This window comes from Somniosus microcephalus, chromosome 21 (assembly GCF_052327205.1).
Source record: "Somniosus microcephalus isolate GS21.2 chromosome 21, FLI_Smic_1.0, whole genome shotgun sequence".
Taxonomy (NCBI): domain Eukaryota; kingdom Metazoa; phylum Chordata; class Chondrichthyes; order Squaliformes; family Somniosidae; genus Somniosus; species Somniosus microcephalus.
Window position 1 is genome coordinate 56,100,182 of NC_141007.1, and position 19,704 is coordinate 56,119,885.

General features: G+C 43.4%; 1 protein-coding gene across 2 annotated transcripts in view; it reads right to left on the reverse strand.

Moving 5' to 3' along the window:
* The window catches only part of tbc1d16 (TBC1 domain family, member 16), a 141,996-nt gene that overhangs the window by 107,031 nt on the left and 15,261 nt on the right, over positions 1-19,704 (reverse strand). For both annotated transcript variants that reach the window (XM_085963681.1, XM_085963682.1), the window contains exon 2: positions 5,015-5,223. In XM_085963681.1, the coding sequence (XP_085819807.1) occupies positions 5,015-5,186 (172 nt within the window). In that variant the 5' untranslated portion in view covers positions 5,187-5,223. The remainder of the gene's footprint in view (positions 1-5,014; positions 5,224-19,704) is intronic.

Consider the following 19,704-nt stretch of genomic DNA (forward strand, 5'->3'; position numbering starts at 1 on the left):
TGGTTTGAGGATTAGTTAACGGACAGAAAACAGAGAGTAGGAATAAACGGGTCATTTTCGGGTTGGCAGGCTGTAACTAGTGGGGTACCACAAGGGTCAGTTCTTGGGCCTCAGCTATTCACAATCTACATCAATTATTTGAATGAGGGGACCAAATGTAATATATCCAATTTTGCTGATGATACAAAGCTGGGTGGGAATGTAAGTTTGTGAGGAGGATGCAAGTAAGCTTCAAGGGGATATAGACAGGCTAAGTGAGTGGGCAAGAACATAGCAAATAGAATAGAACGTGGAGAAATGTGAAGTTATCCACTTTGGTAGGAAAAATAGAAAAGCAGAGTACTTTTTAAATGGTGAGAATTTGGAAAATACTGGTGTTCAGAGGGACCTGATTATACACGAATCACTGAAAGTTAACATGCAGGTACAGCAAACAATTAGTCTCAGAATAAGGGGTCAGCCATTTAGGATTGAGATGAGGAGAAAATTCTTCACTCAGAGGTTGGTGAACCTTTGGAATTCTCTACCTCAGAGGGCTGTGGAGGCTCAGTCATTGAGTATATTCAAGACAGAGATCGATAGATTTTTGAATATTAAGGGAATCAAGGGATATGGGGATAGTGGAGATGAGGTAGAAGATCGGCCATGGTCTTATTGAATGGCGGAGCAGGCTCGAAGGGCCAAATGGCCTATTCCTGCTCCCATTTCTTATGTTCTTATGAATGTGTTGTCACCTCCCAAATCCCTGCTCATCTTTCTCGCAACTCAATGTCTGAATCTCTCCAATCAGCTTTCTGCCTCTGCTACAACACTGAAACGGCTCTAATCAAAGTCACAAATGACATCCACTGTGACTGTGACCATACTACACTAGACCACCTCATTTTTCTTGATCTCTCTGCAGGCTTTGACATGATCAACCACACCATTCTCCTCCAACGCCTCTCCTCCTTTGTCCAGCTCAATGGGACTGCCCCACCTGGTTCCACATTTACCAAATCTTATTGTAGTCAGTGCATCTCCAGCAATTGCTTCTCTTCCCACCCCTGCATCCATTAACTATGTAGTCCCCAAAGATCTATTCTTGGCCCCTTCCTCCTTCTCATCTACATGCTTCCCTTTGGTGACATCACCTGAAGACATGACGTCAGCTTCCATATGTATGTTGATGACGCTCACTCAACTATCTCTTTCGACCCCTCCACTGCCTCGGTGTTGTCAAACTGCTTGTCTGGCTTCAAGTCTTGGATGAGCTGCAATTTCTCATCATTAAACATTGGGAAGACCAAAGCCATCATCCTACCACAACCTCTGTACAGTCGCCACCGCCTCCATGGACAACTAGCTCAGGTTACAACAGCAACCTCAGCATCATATCTGACCCTGGACTGAGCATCTGACACCATATCCTCTGCAGCACAAAGACCGCCTACTTCCACCTCCGTAACATCGCCTACATCCATCCCTCTATCAGCCCAACTGCTGCTGAAAGCCTCATCCATGCCTTTGTCACCTCCAGACTATAATATTTCAATGCTCTCCTGGCTAGCCACCCATTCATTCTCCTTTTTCGTGAACTTCAGTTCATAATAATTCTGCTGCAAGTTCCTATCCTGCACCAAGTTCCGCTCACCCATCTTCCCTGTCCTTGCTAACCTATACTGGCTCCCCATCTACTAATGTCTCCAATTTAAAATTCTCATTCCCATGTTTAAATCTCTTCATGGCCTTGCCCCTCTCTAGCTCAGCAACCTCCGCCAGCCCCACAACCCTCAGAGAACTCTGCGTTCCTCTGACTCTGGCCTCTTATGCATTCCCTTCTCCCTTTGTCTCACCATTGGCATGTAAGCCCTACGCTCTTGAATTCTCTAACTCTCCACCTCCCTCTCCTCCTTAAAGGCCCACCTTAAAACCCAACTCTGTGACCAAGCTTTTGGCCGCATTCTAATACCTCCTTTAAGTCATGTCCATTTTTGTCTGATTATGTTTCTGTGAAGTGCCTTGGGATTTTTTTTAATGTTAAAGACGCTATAAAAATGCAAGCGGTTGTTGTTATTGATGCCATTTGCTGAAGAAAGCTACTAACTGACACAAATTATTTGGTAACATCGATGTTATTTTCACACATAACTATTCTTCAACCAATTTCGGTCCAAAGGTATAATGTTAAATATACTATCCACTATTACAGAACTTACATTGTTTATGGCTCTTTTAAAAGAATATGCAAACCGCCCTCTTAAAAATGCTCTTCAATGAGACACAGTTCACAAATACTGTACTGTTGTAGCAGCAGGGTGCCAAACTATTTTTTTCTTTAAATTTCTCTATAAACATTTGCTACAGCTGTTGTTAGGGAACAAAATAAATTACATTTAATGTAGAAAAGGATGAATCAAGGCGATTCTACCTCTTGACATTATCTACCCATTACCAATATATGGAAAAGCAAAAAAGATATAAATAAAATATTTTTACTTCAGTTATCAATTAACTTATTTGTCAATTTTCATATCAATGATGATTATTTGGAATGTTTTGGTTTGAACCCATTCCCTGCAATTATCTATTATTTCTGCAGGCCAAGTACAATGGCTTCAACACTAGAGGGCACTCTAATTTCCCTTTAGCCAAGGTTAATATAAAGACAAATTTGGTAGCATAGTGCTGTCATGAAATACTCATTTGGCACGTTCAGCGCATGGAATTGAACTTTTCAAGGACAGGTGCATTCAAATTATTTTGCAGTCTGTCAATGAACTGCGACCCGAGATTCTTACACTCACCCCAACCCTTCCATGTTTCCCTCACATACAATTCTCCTGCCCCAAAATGTAAAACACATAGAAGCAGCTCTTTAAACAGACATGAGACATTATGCAGTTTTCTGCAAAAAGTGGCACATTAATTAACAGAAAAGCATGAAAGTGGTGGATTCTAAACAGATGTTGATCTAAAGCTAATTTAAAATCCATTAAATTAGCACATCTACTAAATTTTTAGTAATCATGAATTGTGGTTTCTTTTCCTAATAATCTGCTCACTTGTATCCATGCGACAGTCCATGAGTACCTTCTACTGTCTGCTTTTTGCTACAGCATTTTCATAACACGGCAAAGAGCACAGCTCACCTCCAGGCAGACAAAAAGGCAATAGCAAAACACTGCGGATGCTGGAAATCTGAAATAACAACAGAAAACGCTGGAAAAACTCAGCACACCAGGCAGCATCCGTGGAGAGAGAAACAGAGTTAACGTTTCAGGTCTGGGACCCTTCATCAGAACTGGAAAAAGCTGGAGATGTAACAGATATTAAGCAGGTGCAGAGACAAGGGGAGGGGGGGTAGGAGGGGAGAAGGAATTGAAGGAACATACTGTACATTTGTAGGAGGCAGGAAAGATAAAATGTTGCAAATGGGAATGGCAAAATCATATAGCATGAAAAATGGGTTATAGTTTGAAATTGTTGAACTCAATGTTGGGTCCAAGTGGCTGTAAAGTGCCTAATCGAAAGATGAGGTGCTGTTCCTCAGGCTTACGTTGAGCTACATTGGAACAATGTAATAGGCCGAGGACAGAGAGATCAGAGTGGGAGTGAAGCGGTGAATTAAAGTGACAGGCGACCGGAAGCTCAGGGTCACCCGTACGGACTGAATGGAGACAAAAAGGCAAGTCTTTTTACACAAACAAATTTGCCAAGATTTGTAATGACTCGTTTATAGTTACTGAAACCCTAACTCAAATACTTTTGATGGCAATTATTTGGAGACTGAACAAGCAGAAATAGAATTGTATACAAATTGGCAATTTTCTTAGTTTTACAATGTCTAAATGACTAATTTTGCCACAACAAATCAGGAGGGTACAGAAAGGATTAGCCAGAAGAGCCCAATATTTCATGGGAGTCCAGAAAGTCAACCCAAAATATTATTTAGAAACATTAAACACAGTTTTTCAAGAAGCTTATCCCAAGTTCTACATTTGATACCAAAAAATGCAGAAATTTAAAAAAAACTTTCTGGAATTGTAAAGCTATTCTTTATTATTAAAATGGGAGGAGAAGGTGGTTACTGATTGGATGCATGGAATGATGTAGAAGTGCACTAGGCTTGCTGTAAGATCTCAGAACCACAACTGAAATTCATTAAGTAGGACAAGAGATCTTCCATCTGACAATCTTCCAATATGGCTTCACTGGTTCTGAGATAGTGAGTGAGGTAAGCAATTGCTAATGTAAAACTCTCAAGATGTTTCCATGTAATACAAGTAGGGGGGAGGGGAAAGAGAAAAGCTGTATTTATGGCACTGAAGTAAAACTGGAATTGTTCATATCGTTAACAGATAATGACAAGAAAAGGTTTACTCTACTTTCAAGAATCATATTACTGTCACTTTCAGTGATTTTGAGTTGGAATCATTGTTAATTCACAGCATTATCTGTAATGATGCACAAATTCTCGCATTAAGGTTCTACACTGACAGCAACATAGAAAAAAATTGTAAGTTAAAAATGTATGGTGATTTAAAAAAAAACTTAATGTAAGCCATCCCTTCTCCTTTACTCTCTTTCAGGTCTGCATCATGGGCCACTGCATGGCTAAGAGGCAGGGCATCTCTGTTCTTAAGTTCCATCAATGCTGCTTTTGAGCCAACTGATAAAAAGGTGCTCAAAAGTGGTACAGTGATAGCCTCCGGTTTTTACTGAGTGTGGCACCTACCTTCCACACTGTACAACCTTGCTGTTCACCCCCAGTGTTTGTCCTGATTTTGTCCATGAAATCACTAGCAATTTATGGTTGTCAACTAGCCTCTAAGAAAAAGGGAACAATGACAGACTTTCCAATCCAATATATGGTCAAATGTAGGTTGGATGTAATTGCAATTTTTACTAATTTGTAACTCCAATTTATGGTCCAATTGTTAATTAGAATCAACATTAACTCAACTGGAAACACTTTAAGCAGTGAAGACTACTCAAGACAGAACCATGAAGAGTTCAGCTGCCTGCACCATACCTGGGTGGTGTTCTCCAAGACCTCGCAGCATGTCTGAAGGGTGGACGCAAACATTGTTCTTTGAGTAAATAATATCACTATCTAGAATCCTGGAGGAGCCACTCGACTGATTAAAGGTCAGGAGGTCAGAGGCTTTGGAAGATGCGCGCCGTAGGAGCTGACCCAGAGACATCTCCAGGAATATCTTTCCATCATCTGAATTCTTCACCCTAGAGCAAAACAAAAATTTGATCTCTTAAAAAAACAAATTAAAATAGGTTGATGGAACCTGGCTGAGGGGTGATGGCACCTTCCCCCTTAATGAAGCTACCCTGTCTGGCTAGAACTTCCACCACTTGCTTAAACTGCCACAGTGGCTCTGTAGCCCTCATTACTAAATCAGACCTTGGTCTATCCCCCTACTCTTCTGGCACCTCCATCTCCTTTGAGCATCTCACCTTGTTCCACCCCTCTCACCTCTCATTTAAAATCCTTGTTCTCTGCTGTCCCTCTACCTTATTCCCACCAAACTGACGACCGCCCAACTTCCCTTCCTGGCCCCCATGTTAGCTGATATTGTTGACGGTTCTTTCTCCTCAGGTACTGTCCTCCTTCCCCTTCAAATCTGCCATCATCACCCCTCTCCTCAAAAAACCCACCCTTGATCCCTCTAACCCTCCTTATCCTTCTCGACCTGTCTGCAACCTTTGACACGGTTGACCACACCATCCTCCTTCAATGTCTCTCCTCTGTCATTCAGCTGGGTGGGACTGTCCTCACCTGATTCCATGCTTATCTATCCAGTCGTAGCCCGAGAATCATCTACAATGGTTTCTCTTTTCGCACCCGCACTGTTACCTCTGGAGTCCTCCAAGGATCTATCCTTGGCCCCCTCCTATTTCTCAGCTACATGCTGGCCCTCAGCGACATCATCCGTAAACACAACATCAGATTCCACATGTACGCTGACAACACCCAGCTCTACTTCACCACCACTTCTCTCGACCCCTCCAATGTCTCAGATTTATAAAACTGCTTGTCCGATATCCCATACTAGATGAGCAGAAATTTCCTCCAACTAAATATTGGGAAGACCGAAGCCATTGTCTTCGGTACCCACCACAAAACTCCATTCCCTCGCCACCAACTCCATTCCTCTCCCTGGCAACTGTCGGAGGCTGAACCAGACTGTTCGCAACCTTGGTGTCGTATTTGACACCGAGATGAGCTTCCGACCACATATCCGCTCCATCACCAAGACCACCTATTTCCACCTCCGTAACATTGTCCAACTCCCCACCCCTGCCTCAGTTCATCTGCTGCTGAAACCCTCATCCATGCCTTTATTAACTCTAGACTTGACTTGACTTTTCCCATGCTCTCATGGTTAGCCTCCCATCTTCCACCCCACATAAACCTGAGCTCAACCAAAACTCCGTTCACCCATCACCCCTGTGCTCGCTGACCTACATTAGCTCCCAGTCTGGCAACGCTTCAGCTTTAAAATTCTCATCTTGGTTTTTAAATCCCTCCATGGCCTCACCCCTCCCCATCTCTGTAGCCACCTCCAGCCCTACAAGCTTTCGAGATCTCTGCGCTCCTCCAAATCTGGCCTCTTGTGCATCCCCGATTTTAATTGCTCCACCATTTGTGGCTGTGCCTTCACCTACCTAGATCCAAAGCTCTGGAATTCCCTCCCTAAACCTCTCGGACTCTCTACTTCTCTCTCCTCCTTTGAGATGCTCCTCAAAACCTACCTCTTTGACCAAGCTTTTGGTCATCTGCCCTAATATCTCCTTATGTGGCTTGATGTCAAATTTTGTTTGATAACGCTCCACTGAAGCACCTTAGGATGTTTTACTACATTAAATGCACGATAAAAATGCAAGTTGTTGTTGTTGTTGTTGAGTAAGTGGAATCTACCTACAGCCACTCGGAGGACCTCAAGGACCTAGTCTTCGGGGGGGGGGGGGGGGGGAGAGAGGACCTCAGGGACCTAGTCTTTGGGGGGGGGGGGGAGAGAGGACCTCAGGGACCTAGTCTTTGGGGGGGGGGGGGGGGGAGGACCTCAGGGACCTAGTTTTTTGGGGGGGGAGGACCTCAGGACCTAGTCTTCGGGGGGGGGGGAAGGACCTCAGGGACCTAGTCTTCGCGGGGGGAGGACCTCGGGGACCTAGTCTTCGGGGGGGGGGGGGGAGGGAGAAGTGAAAAACCTATTACGTGGGCAAGATAAGAGGGGGGGAAATTACAGGCGCCAAAAAAAGAAGAAATTATGAAGATTTGAATGTTAAAAATATTCATTAAAATGCAGTATTTGTCCTGCTAGAACTCATAAAACCTAGAACAGATTTGATGCAAAGTAATACTCCACTTCTGTCAAAAATATGCATTAACACCAAACTCAAAAGCATCTCCCGTTGTACCAATGTGATATTTCTCACATTTGCCAGTGCTAAACTATGGGCAGGTTTGAGCTGTGGACTTGCACCCATTAGCAGGGCCCCAGAATTCTGCAGCCCTGAAGGCCAACCAAGTACTATAGCAGGACAATGTAGATTATGTGACAAGTCTGTCTGCGCTCAACACAAGTATATATACACATTTAAAATATGTATAAAAATGGCGGTTTGTTTCAAGAAAAATCAAGCATTTAAAAGTAGTGTACTGTCAGCTGAGACAGCCAAGTGGCAGCTAGTTAAACTGAAGGCTGTTTGTTTTAAGTGCCTCGATTTAAAACATGGCGAACAAAGCTTAAACACAAAAAGTACTGTTCAAATTGAGTTTTACCATTTCAAATTAGAGTTTAAAATGACCACATTATATTTCCATTATGTTTAAAGTGAGATGAACTAACACTTCTGGCTAACAGACAGGTACAGTAATCAGCTAAAGCTAACTTATGCTCAATTTTATGGCATATTAAAACAGACAAGGTGACAGAAAAAAAATGGAAAGCTGAGACTGTTATATTAGGAGATGCAATTTTTAAATAGCAGCACTTAAAATATTTAAGATACAGAGGCTGAGCAGAGGACCATGATCTCGTTAGTCTTGGCTAACTGGTAACATTCTCATCTCGGAGTCAGAAGGCAGGGGCCTAGAAATTGGGTTGGGGCGCCAAAGTGGTGCAAAAGTCGCCCGAGCGCAGGATTTAGCGCCGCGTTCGCGGCTTCAGTGATCGTCCAATATTCAGTTTCATTGCCCCTCGAGGGACACGGGGCGAGGCTCGAGGCGCTCCGCGTCCCTCTTAGGGCGCTGAAACTGAATATCGCAGCGCAACGTGCCGCAGCGCCACACGCTGCGGCACGGCACGCTGCAGTACTGCAGGCCTTCCTCCCATTGTTAAGGGGGAGGGACCTGCAACAGCGCGATCCCTGATCACGAGTGCCGGCAAACGAGCCCGGCACCAAGGAGAAGTGCCGGGCTCTCGGGAAACAGCCGGCAATGCCGTTGGGGGGGGGGGGGGGGGGTGGTGGGTTAGGAGGCCGGGAATGGAGGTGCTGGCAGGCGGCCGCCGAAAAAGGCTGCCACCCCGCACCTCCACCTTAACTTGCGCCACTGCCGGCACAGTAAGGCCCTGTGAACCGGGCGTGGGCTACCAAATATCGCGAACAGGGCTCTGCACACACCGATGACGTCATCGGTGGCGGCGCAGCGCAAAAGACTAATGCCACCATTATCGCCCCAACTCAATATCGCGGGAGGCGCAGCCAGTGGCGCTACAGCCACTGCCTGCCTCTTTAGGCGCTAACAAGTGGCGCTACTTACCCAATTTCTCCCCCAGGGTATTCAAACGCAGAGATTTGAGCACTTCATCTAGGTTGACACTTTGGTGCTGTTTTTCAGTTGAGATGTTAAAAAGAAGCCCTGTTTGCTTACTCAGGCGAATGTATAAGATCCCATGGCACTATTCAAAGAAGAGCAGGGAAGTTCTCCCGATGTCTAGGCCAACATTTTTAACTCAACTATCATCACCAAAACAAATGATCTCATTGCAGTTTGTGGGACTTTGCTGTGCACACATTGGCTGCTGCATTTCCCGACATTACAGTGACTACACTTAAAAATAATTCATTGGGTGTTTGGAACATCCTGAGATCATGAAAGTCGCTGTATAAATGCAAGTTCTTTTCCTTTTAGACTCAGAGCTTCTGTAAAATCAGCTGATTAAGGAGCAGTGATCAATAGGCTTAGACAATGTATTTGCTGGCCTAACAGATATAGTCCACAAGGTGTGCAGGCATGTAACCAAATCTGTAATATGTAATCAAGAATGACAACAGAGCCCTACCTAGCAACGACAAACCCAGTAAGAAATAACATGCATTTATAGAACATCGCTAGTATCATGAGGGCATCACAAAAGGCTCCATGGTTAATTAATTTATTTTGAAGTGTAGTCACAATTTTGCTGTAGGCAAATGCAACAACTAATTTGCAAACTGCAAGGTCGCACAAACAGCAAATGGCCAATTCATCAGTTTGAGAGATGTTGGGTCAGGGATATACATTGGTAGGACACCGGGAGAACACTCCTGCCCTTCTTCAAATAGTGCCATGGATCTTTTACAACTACCTGAGCAAGCTGATGGGGTCTCAATTTAATGTCTCATCCAAAAAATGGCACCTGCAACAATGCAGCAGTCCTTCAGCACTGCACTGAAGCGTCAGCCTAGATTATGCGTTGCACTCCTGTATCGCTCCATTTGTCTCAAACTCTTTTTTCTCACTCTTCCTCGCTTTGTCTGTCCTTCTATTTTCTCATTGTTTGATACATTTCCCACGGTCTATATACCTCGCATACATGTTCTTTGACCAACTTACTCAATTTCTATCCTTTGCTTTTAAAAAACTCTAAGGGCAATTGGCAGCTATGTTGGGATATATTTCTATCCTGGGCTGAATGGTTTTTCTGTTTTTTTCACAGTACATCTGAAGCCATAGGGTTGGGGCCAGGGCCTGGGAGTGAAGCACAAGTTCAAAAAGAGTAGAGAACTCAGACTTAAGACCAAGAGGGAGAAGGAAGGCTGGAGTCAAGACTGGCCAAAAATAAATGGATTCCTTAGTCATCATCAACTAAACAAAAAAGAATGCAACAGTATCTGCATCCTGTTCTGCAAGCCCCAACACTTATCCACTCGGATGCTGGGCTGAGGCCAGCAGCAGAGGCCTGGGAGACAAATCTAGCAGTAGAGGTCTTGGGGGTGAGGATGGAAAGCCTGGAACGGGGAGGCACGGGATAGGAATGAAGCAAAAACCCTGGAGAGGCACCCAGAACAGAGGCCCAGACGTTGAGAGCTGAACAAAAAAGAAATAGAGGTCAGGAGAACCAGGACTGGAAAGCAACAGTTTCAGGGGACTTTGTAGATGCTGAGCATGATGGCAGCCAAGATGTACTAAATTGTACATATGACTACAATACCTATAAGCAGGAGACAAAATTAGCCAGCTTATAGATCTTTGTACAACAGCCCATCAAATAGAAACAATATCCTGTGGATAATACTTTCAGTCTGAAGTCTAGCTGCTAGACATGCCACATTAGTCAGCTGACTGACACAACATGACTGATCTCCAGCAGGTTACCAGTAAAAGAAAGAAAGACTTGTACTTATATGAGCCTTTCACGACCACCGGATGTCCCAAAGCGCTTTACAGACAATTAAGTACTTTTTTTTTGAAGTGTAGTCACTGTTGTAATGTAGGAAACACGGCAGCCAATTGGCGCACAGCAAGCACCCACAAACAGCAATGTGAAAATGATCAGATAATCGGTCTTAGTGATGTTGATTGAGGGATAAATATTGGCCAGGACACCGGGGAGAACTCCCCTGCTCTTCGAAATAGTGCCCTGGGGTCTTTAAGTCCACCTGAGAGAGCAGACGGGGCCTCGGTTTAACATCTTATTCGAAAGACGGCACCTCAGACAGTGCAGCACTCCCTCAGCACTGCACTGGAACGTCAGCCTAGATTTTTTTGTTCCAGTCCCTGGAGTGGGACTTGAACCCACAACCTTCTGACTCCGAGGCGACCGTGCTACCAACTGAGCCACAGCAGACACTCAAGTGATTGAAATTTTTGATTTAATCAGAGAACTAATCAAATATTTTCAAGAAACTTTGTGAAAGTACTTTAGATTGAAATCCTGATCCAACCATAATAAATTTTGATAAAAGCAAACCGTTTAACAATTGTTTCTTTAGCTTGATGATTTGGAAATTCTTCATTCACAGATGCCTCTGACTGCCTCCCACATGCTTTCTTCTTCTTGTCTCAACTCTTCTAGTCACTCTTCTGCATTCCCTCCTTCGCTTCATCTCCTCTCTGTTCTAATGTTTATCAATTGTAACTGTTATTATCAATGTAATTAACTATCATAGCAGTGCAAAACCCCACATACACTCCCAAAAAACAATGCTGATTGAATCGTTCTGATCACTGATGGTGCTTTGCAGGTGAATCAGTGTGATTTGACTGTCTGAGCTCGAAACTTTCACACCAAATTTATGCTGCCTCTATGGGTGGAAATGTTGCAACAAACTATAAAAGAATAATAATAATACAGCAATCATACCTCAGTTCAATTTACCACATAGCCTCCTTTGAGACCCAAAGTTGGAGCATGAATTTGCATTAGCTCCAATCTAGCTGATGGTGCAAATTCATGTTCCAACTCTGGGTCTCAGCTAGAGCTGACAACACTTCAGAATCCAATGCAGAAAGCAACGTAAATTGAAATCAACCCATAACAAATATTGCCACAAGTCGAACCCCTTGCACACTCATAGACTCAGACATGCAATCAGATTTAGTGTGTGCCGTCACATATCGGCTACAAACATTGAGCGCTCTAGTTTCCTCAGATAACTAAAGTGCCACTGTGTGGGAACATATCACACACAATGCAATACTCGCAGCAAGGTTCCAATCTTTAAAAGAAAGCAGAACACTGCTGCAATTCAGGGAGCATAACCTCACTGACACAACCGGAACAACTCAATAAATGGCATTTCCCCTGCAAAAACGCAGATAACGATTATATAATAAAGGCAAAGTCTTTTCTGTTAGACTCCTACTTGTCAAGGGTCAGTAGGGAACAAAGAGGCCCTCTTGCTGTTGCTACCAGTTCAAAATAGGCAATATCCATTTCACTTTTTGCAACAATTTAACATTTATTACGTCAAACTCTTGAAATGACTGAATATTTTGAGCAGCAGTGGTCATTTTATGGTTGCCTGACTACAGGATTTGTAATAGTGACTTACCTTGGAGTTAACTCGTTTCCCATTTATGAAATTAGGCAATAGTGACTACTTGCTTTATAGCAACCTAGGCACATCTACACTTCGGAGGCTGAAGCCTTGATGCTGATCGCAGGTTGAGTATCAAAATGAGTAGAAAGCTCATTGTAAAGTCTGTGTTTGAGTCCAGAGTTCTCCTATCAATTTTATCTGCAAGTCCTTAGTTAGGCCAGCCCTCTAAGTAAATAAGAACTCTGAAGTTGCCAAAAGTCCAGTTTTAGTTAGAGAGAATGCTCGACGTCACTACAGTACAGGTAGACTATCCTTTATCCGAACTTCCGAAAACCGAAAACCTCTGAAAACCGAAAGTTTTTTCGTTCAGCGTAAGTCGTGCGCACGACATGACCCGAGTGGCGCAAAACATGACAGGAGTGGTCCTCCGGGGCCCAGAACAAGAATTCCTGCAGACTGTCGACACGCCGGCCTTCGCTCTCGATGTTAAGTGTGACTGAGGGAGCTCTGCCTTCCCTGTGAGTAGGGCAGAGGATCACAGAGTTCCCTCCTGGGTAGGAGATTGCAGGCCGAGCCGAGCAATGTGAAGGAGGTACCGGGAGAGTGAACCCAACAATACAGCAGCCCGTCCGATAGCTGCAGCGGCCCGTCCGATATGCTGCCGTTCTATCCAAACTTCCGGATAGACCAGCGCTAATGTTGTCAGATACGAAGGTTTTCATCTCCGTATCGGACAACAAACACTGTTGCTCAGCAACAGCTTGTAAACACTCGGCCCATGGCTTGGAAGCGTCTCTGAAGCTGTTGCTAAGCTACAGAGACGCTTTCCAGAGCCTGCCGTATCTGACCACAAACACTGTTGCTCAGCAACAGCTTGTAAACACTCGGTCCAGTAGCTTGGAAGCGTCTCTGAAGCTGTTGCTAAGCTACAGAGACGCTTTCCAGAGCCTGCCTGTGAAAAGAATGCTAGGAGTTTCCCAGTCTGAAATAATACCTTCCGAAAACCGAAACACAGCTGGTCCCAAGGTTTTCGGATAAGGGATAGTCAACCTGTAATCATGCATGCAGTTACCTTCTCACCAGGACAGGAAGCACAGTGTAGAGAGTTACAGTCTGTAGGACTACACCATACTAAATAAATGGTCTTTCAGGTGGAATGATCAAGGCACATTTAATAAAAATCAAAAAAGTTTTTAAAAAAATGAATACAATACAAATACATTGGATGCAAAGAGCATACAGTAGAAATGCAACTCAAATAACACGTCAGATGAACTAACTTGGAAACTTGAATAACCAGTCAAGCCAAATGCCAAATTTGCATTCCATGGAAACTTATCTGCCTGGTTGTAATCAATAGAAATGCAGGAATTTTTTAGCAGTACTGCAAAGAACAAGTTGAAGGAATAAGAGATCTTAGATGAAGGACTCTAATTTACCCATTACTTAATCAACACATGGTGATATTGGGAGACTTTAATTACCCAAATATCGATTGGGATAATGCTAGGGTAAAGGGAAAGGAGGGGGGGGAATTTCTGAAATGTGTTCAGGAGAATTTCCTTGACTAATATGTTCTTGGCCCAACTAGGAAGGAGACATTGCTGGATCTGGTACTGGGGAATAAGGTGGGCCAGGTCGATCAAGTGTCTGTGGGAGAACACTTGGGTACAAGTGATCATTGTATCATAAGATTTAGATTAGCAATGGAGAGGAGCAAGGAACAATCTAGAGTGGAACTTCTAAACTGGAATAGGGCCAACTTCAATGGCATGCGAAAGGATCTAGCCAGGGTAAAATGGAACCAAAGACTGACAGGAAAAACTGTAACGGAACAATGGGTGATCTTTAAGGAGATGTTCCAAGTACAGGCTAGGTACATTCCAACAAGAGGGAAGGGTAAGGGAACCAAAGCCAGGGCTCCTTGGATGATGAGGGAGATTGAGAAAATGATGAAACAAAAAAAGGTGTATGTCAGGTGAATTCTTAAAGGGAGAACCAGACCAAATACAATAAGTTGAGAGGGGAAGTGAAAACGAAAATAAGATTGGCAAAGCGAGAATATGAGAGTAGAATGGCAGTTAAAATAAAAGGGAACCAAAAATCTTCTACCGGCATGTAAACAGTAAGTGGGTAGTAATAGGGTGGGGCCTATTAGGAACAAAGAAGGTGATATATGCTTAGAGGGGCAGGGCAAGGCTAGAATACTCAATGAGTACTTTGTATCGGTGTTTACTAAGGAGGTAGATGCTGACAAAATATTGGTAGAAGTGGAAAAGGTAGAAGCAATGGAAGGGGTGAAAATTAATAGACAAAGTGTACTAGAAAGACTGGGTATGCTTAGAGTGGATAAGTCGCCTGGTCCAGATAGCTTGCATCCCAGATTGCTAAGGGAATTGGGGGAGGAGATAGCAGAAGGGCTTGCCATAATTTTCCAATCTTCCCTAGATGCGGGGGAGGTGCCTGAGGATTGGAAAGTGGCAAATGTGACACCGTTGTTCAAGAAAGGGTGTAAGGACAATCCTAGTAACTACAGGCCGGTCAGTTTAACATCAGTGGTGGGTAAAGTTTTAGAAACAAAAATCGAGGAAAAAATTAACGGGCACTTGGAGAGGTTTAAGCTAATTAAAGAGAGCCAACACGGATATGTAGAAGGCAGGTCGTGTTTGAGTAATCTAATTGATTTTTTTGATGAAGTAACAGGGAGGATTGATGAACAGAATGCAATGGCTGTTGTCTACATGGCGTTTGACAAAGTACAACATAGAAGGTTGGTTAACAAAATTGAGGCTCATGGAATAGGTGGGTCAGTGGCAGCTTGGATAAGGAATTGGCTTAAGGACAGAAAACAGCGAGTTCTGGTAAATGGCTGTTTTTCAGACTGGGAGATGGTAGACAGCGGCGTTCCCCAAGGGTCAGTGCTAGGGCCACTGCTTTTTTTGATATATATATATACTAGCTGGATATTGGAATACAGAGTAGAATTTCTAAATTTGCCGATGACACCAAACTTGGGGGTGTGGCAAACAATGAGGATGATACCAATTGACTGCAACAGGATATAGAAAGGCTAGCAGAATGGGCAGACAAGTGGCAGATGGAATTTAATACAGAGAAGTGTGAGGTGATGCATGTTGGCAGAAGGAACAGGGAGAGGCAATATACACTTAATGGCACAGTTTTAAAGAGTGTGCAGGGACAGAGGGACCTGGGAGTTAATGTGCATAGGTCCCTGACGGTGGCGGGGCATATTGAGAGAGTGGTTAGCAAAGCATATGGGATCTTGGGCTTCATAAATAGAGGTATTGAGTACAAAAGTAGAGCAAAGGCGGTTGAGGGGTGATTTGATAGAGGTGTACAAGATTATGACGGGTTTGGATAGGCTTGACGGGGAAAGGCTGTTCCCACTAGTTGATGGTACAAAGACTAGGGGACACAGATTTAAGGTTTTGGGCAAGAGGCACAGGGGGGATGTGAGGAAAAACTTTTTTACACAGCGAATGGTGATGACCTGGAATTTGCTGCCGACGGAAATGGTGGAAGCGGAGACACTCAATGTTTTCAAGGGGAGACTGGACAGGCACTTGAGGGAAATAAACTTGCAGGGTTACGGGGAGAGAGCGGGGGACTGGGACTGACTGGATTGCTCGACAGAGAGCCGGCACGGACTAGATGGGCCAAACGGCCTCCTTCTGTGCTGTTATGACTCTATGACATGTAGATGTGCATGTGATGATAACAATATCACTGCAGTACATACATTACTCCTGGAACTTTCCTTTCCCCCTCTCTATTGTAAAGACAGTGTGGCTCTTCATGGCACGTGGTCCCATTGACATTGGCAAACATCTAGCAACTTATCCAAGTCGCCATTCTGCAAATAAGAGTCGAGTGTGAGCACCAGCAGGCAATGCAACCTTGCAAAAACAGCCAAGCCCAATATATTCTCCCCGATATCCATGCATGCACTTTTCAGTCCGGATCAATGGATAGAGATCAAGAGCAGGCAACCTGGCATATATTTCACTTCCTTGGCCTTGAGCATCGAGGCCAATTTTAGCACTTTTACTGCAGCCTAGCTGAGATGAATTAATACAGCATAGATTAGGGATCAAACTTGGGATCTTCCTGGTCTGCAATGCACAATACCACATCCAAAAGTGCATTAACTCCAAGACTTTTATTTAATGACACAATAAAAACTAACCATAAACAGGAGAGAAAAATAACCCAGAGAGCGAAGCCTGCTCGTAACAATATTTCTTCTGAATGTAGTATTCACTTTGTTAATATCCACCTTTTGAATAAATTGCCCAGTCTGCTTGAGGGGTTTATAATTTATTGTACTCTTAAAATAGCCCGGCAGCACAGTCACTAGTATGTTGTGGGTGAAGCATACTTAGTCCGACTCAGTTTTTACACTTATACTCTACCTACTCCGTGGATGATAGTGTAAATCTACACACTTTTTATTATTTCAACCACTGTCTTATTTTACTTAAACAAAATCAGATTGAAGCTTTTAAAACCTAGAATCACCCTTTTTTTTTTTTAAAACAGCTTTTTCAATGTCCTCCAGTGTTCAGGATTTTGGTATCTATCTGTGTTTCCTAGAAATAAGTGTTAGGACAATTGCTCTTCTCCATATATACCATTAGAAAAACTGCAATATTACACTAAAGCACCATGCTGCGTTAGCTTATTTCCACAGTCTGGCTTGAGTGGTATATTCGTCATAGGTTTTCAAACTCAAGCCTTGGAGGTCCATGAAGTCATTGGATTTTTGCATTTTTTTTGTGCGAATTACGAACACATTGTTTCTGTTGCAGTGTGCTAAAAATGTATTCTGCAATATTCTTCTTTGGGTAGCTGCCAGTGTTTCTCAGAAGCTCGGTCGAGGTTTCAGAAGCTTCGATCCGCCACACAGGACAGTTTTAAAACTGCTGCTGCATGCCACAAAAGCCTATTGTTAAACAGTAACCGTATACCCTTATAATTACAATCTATTGCTAAACCCAACATTTGTACTAAGCTGAAGTCTTATGTGTCTGGCTATCAGGCATTTTGTTAATGTTGAATGGCTCGCCATTCAATAATTCATATTGTGATTTCTTAGAATATCACAAAGCTGGCTGCTTTTTCAAAAGAATATCTTGTTTAGTAGCAGCTACTCTGACACATGATCCTTAATGCAGATGAAACTAATCCACATCGACAAAGAAGGCTACCTATCTGCCCTGTTGCTTGGGGAATTCTATGCAGCACAGGCTGACCGTATAAAGTTACATTGAGTGTACAGCACAGAAACAGGCCATTCGGTCCAACTGGTCCATGCCGGCATTAATGCTCCACACGAGCCTCCTCCCACCCTACTTCATCTAACCCGATCACTAGATCCTTCTGTTCCTTTCTCCCTCATGTGCTTATCTAGCTTCCCCTTAGATGCACCTAAGCTATTTGCCTCAACTACTCCTTGTGGTAGCACGTTTCACATTCTTACCACACTTTGGGTAAAGAAGTTTCTCCTGAAATCCCGGATTTATTAGTGACTATCTTATATTTATGACCTCTAGTTTTGAACCCGCACACAATTGGAAACATTTTCTCTACGTCTACCTTATCAAACCCGTTCATTATCTTAAAGACCTCTAGCACATGGTTCCTCAGCCTTCTCTTTTCTAGAGGCAAGAGCCCCAGCCTGTTCAGCTTTTCCTGGTAAGTATATCCTCTCATTTCTGGTATCATCCTTGTGAATCTTTTTTGCACCTTCACCAATGCTTCTATATCCTTTTTAGAATATGGAGACCAGAACTGTGCACAGTACTCCAAGTGTGGTCTAAAGGTTCGATACAAGTTTAACATTAGTGAAGGGAATAAAGACCAAGGAGAAAATAAAGTGGAAAAAGAGAGAAGGAAGAGGCAGCACAAGTGGGAACAACAAAAAGAGAATACTAGTAGCCAATGGGAAGGAAAAAAGCCTGAAGCTGAAAACTGGAGAGGAAAGAGATCAATAAAATAAAGAGGCGACAGAGGAAGATTAGGTTGACACTGAAAAATAAAGGCCAAGAAGAAGCCAAAAATGTGAAACTGATACCAAAGTAAATACCAAAATAAAAATATTTTTAACCATGCCTTTTTAAAATGAAGTAAATCACAACAATAGAGTCCACAAACAATGCACTTGTGGTGATCATTGTGGGTAAATTGTAAGCTCAGATCCACAAACCCCAGCTATGTGTCAGTGAGTTTTTATTTAATAGTTTAGACAAGACTCTGCACAATTGTAAGTAGGAAGCCGAGCTCTATAAAGAATTCTACACTGGAATCAAAGGAGCAGCTCATCAATAATCAACTGGCTCATATATTGACTGAAGAGAATCTAGAATGTCCTTGTAATGCTGGTAAAGCATTTCTTGGATTATAAAGGAGGTTAGCCTAGGTATTATGACCAGAGGCTCAGCTGTTTTACAGTGCCTCTCATTGAAAGTGACTGATACACACCAACTTTGCACCAGTTAGAATTGAGCCATAGAAGACAGTTCATCCCTTAGGTATCCCGTGACGGAGTACCACTGATTGTTAGGGCAACCTTCAAAGTATATGGTACTCAAGGTATGTTGAAATTTTTAAAGAAAATTGCATTACTGTTTTTGCGAGCTATGAGCAGTGTGGCTTGTACATGCTATATTGAAACAGTGATTACCAGGAAAATAACTAGCTAAATGCAAAACCACACATACCCAAGGGTAAGCAAGGAATTTATTTGTTTATGGGATGTGGGCATCGCTGGCAAGGCCAGCATTTATTGCCCATTCCTAATTGCCCTTGAGAAGGTGGTGGTGAGCCGCCTTCTTGAACCGCTGCAGTCCGTGTGGTGAAGGTACTCCCACAGTGCTGTTAGGGAGGGAGTTCCAGGATTTTGATCCAGCGACGATGAAGGATCAGCAATATACTCCTAAGTCAGGATGGTGTGTGACTTGGCGGGGAACTTGGAGGTGGTGGTGTTCCCATGTGCCTGCTGCCCTTGTCCTAGGTGGAAGAGGTTGCAGGTTTGGGAGGTGTTGCTGAAGAAGCCTTGGCGAATTGCTGCAGATGGTACACACGACAGCCACGGTACGCCGGTGGTGGAGGGAGTGAATGTTTAAGGTGGTGGATGGGGTGCCAATCAAGCGGGCTGCTTTGTCCTGGATGGTGTCAGGGAATTATTAAGATAATATCAATTTCAAGATTATCCCATAATCTACATTTAACAATGCCTTAAATAAAGCATAAGCCTTCACAAAGAAATTCTGTAGCATCAGAGCATTCTGTCCACCATGCATTTGACCGAGTGTGGCATGAAGGAGCCCAAGTAAAACTAAGTCAATGGGAATCGGGGGCAAAACTCTCCACTGGCTGGAGTCATACCTAGCACAAAGGATGATGGCTGTGGTGATTGAAGGTCAATCATCACAGCCA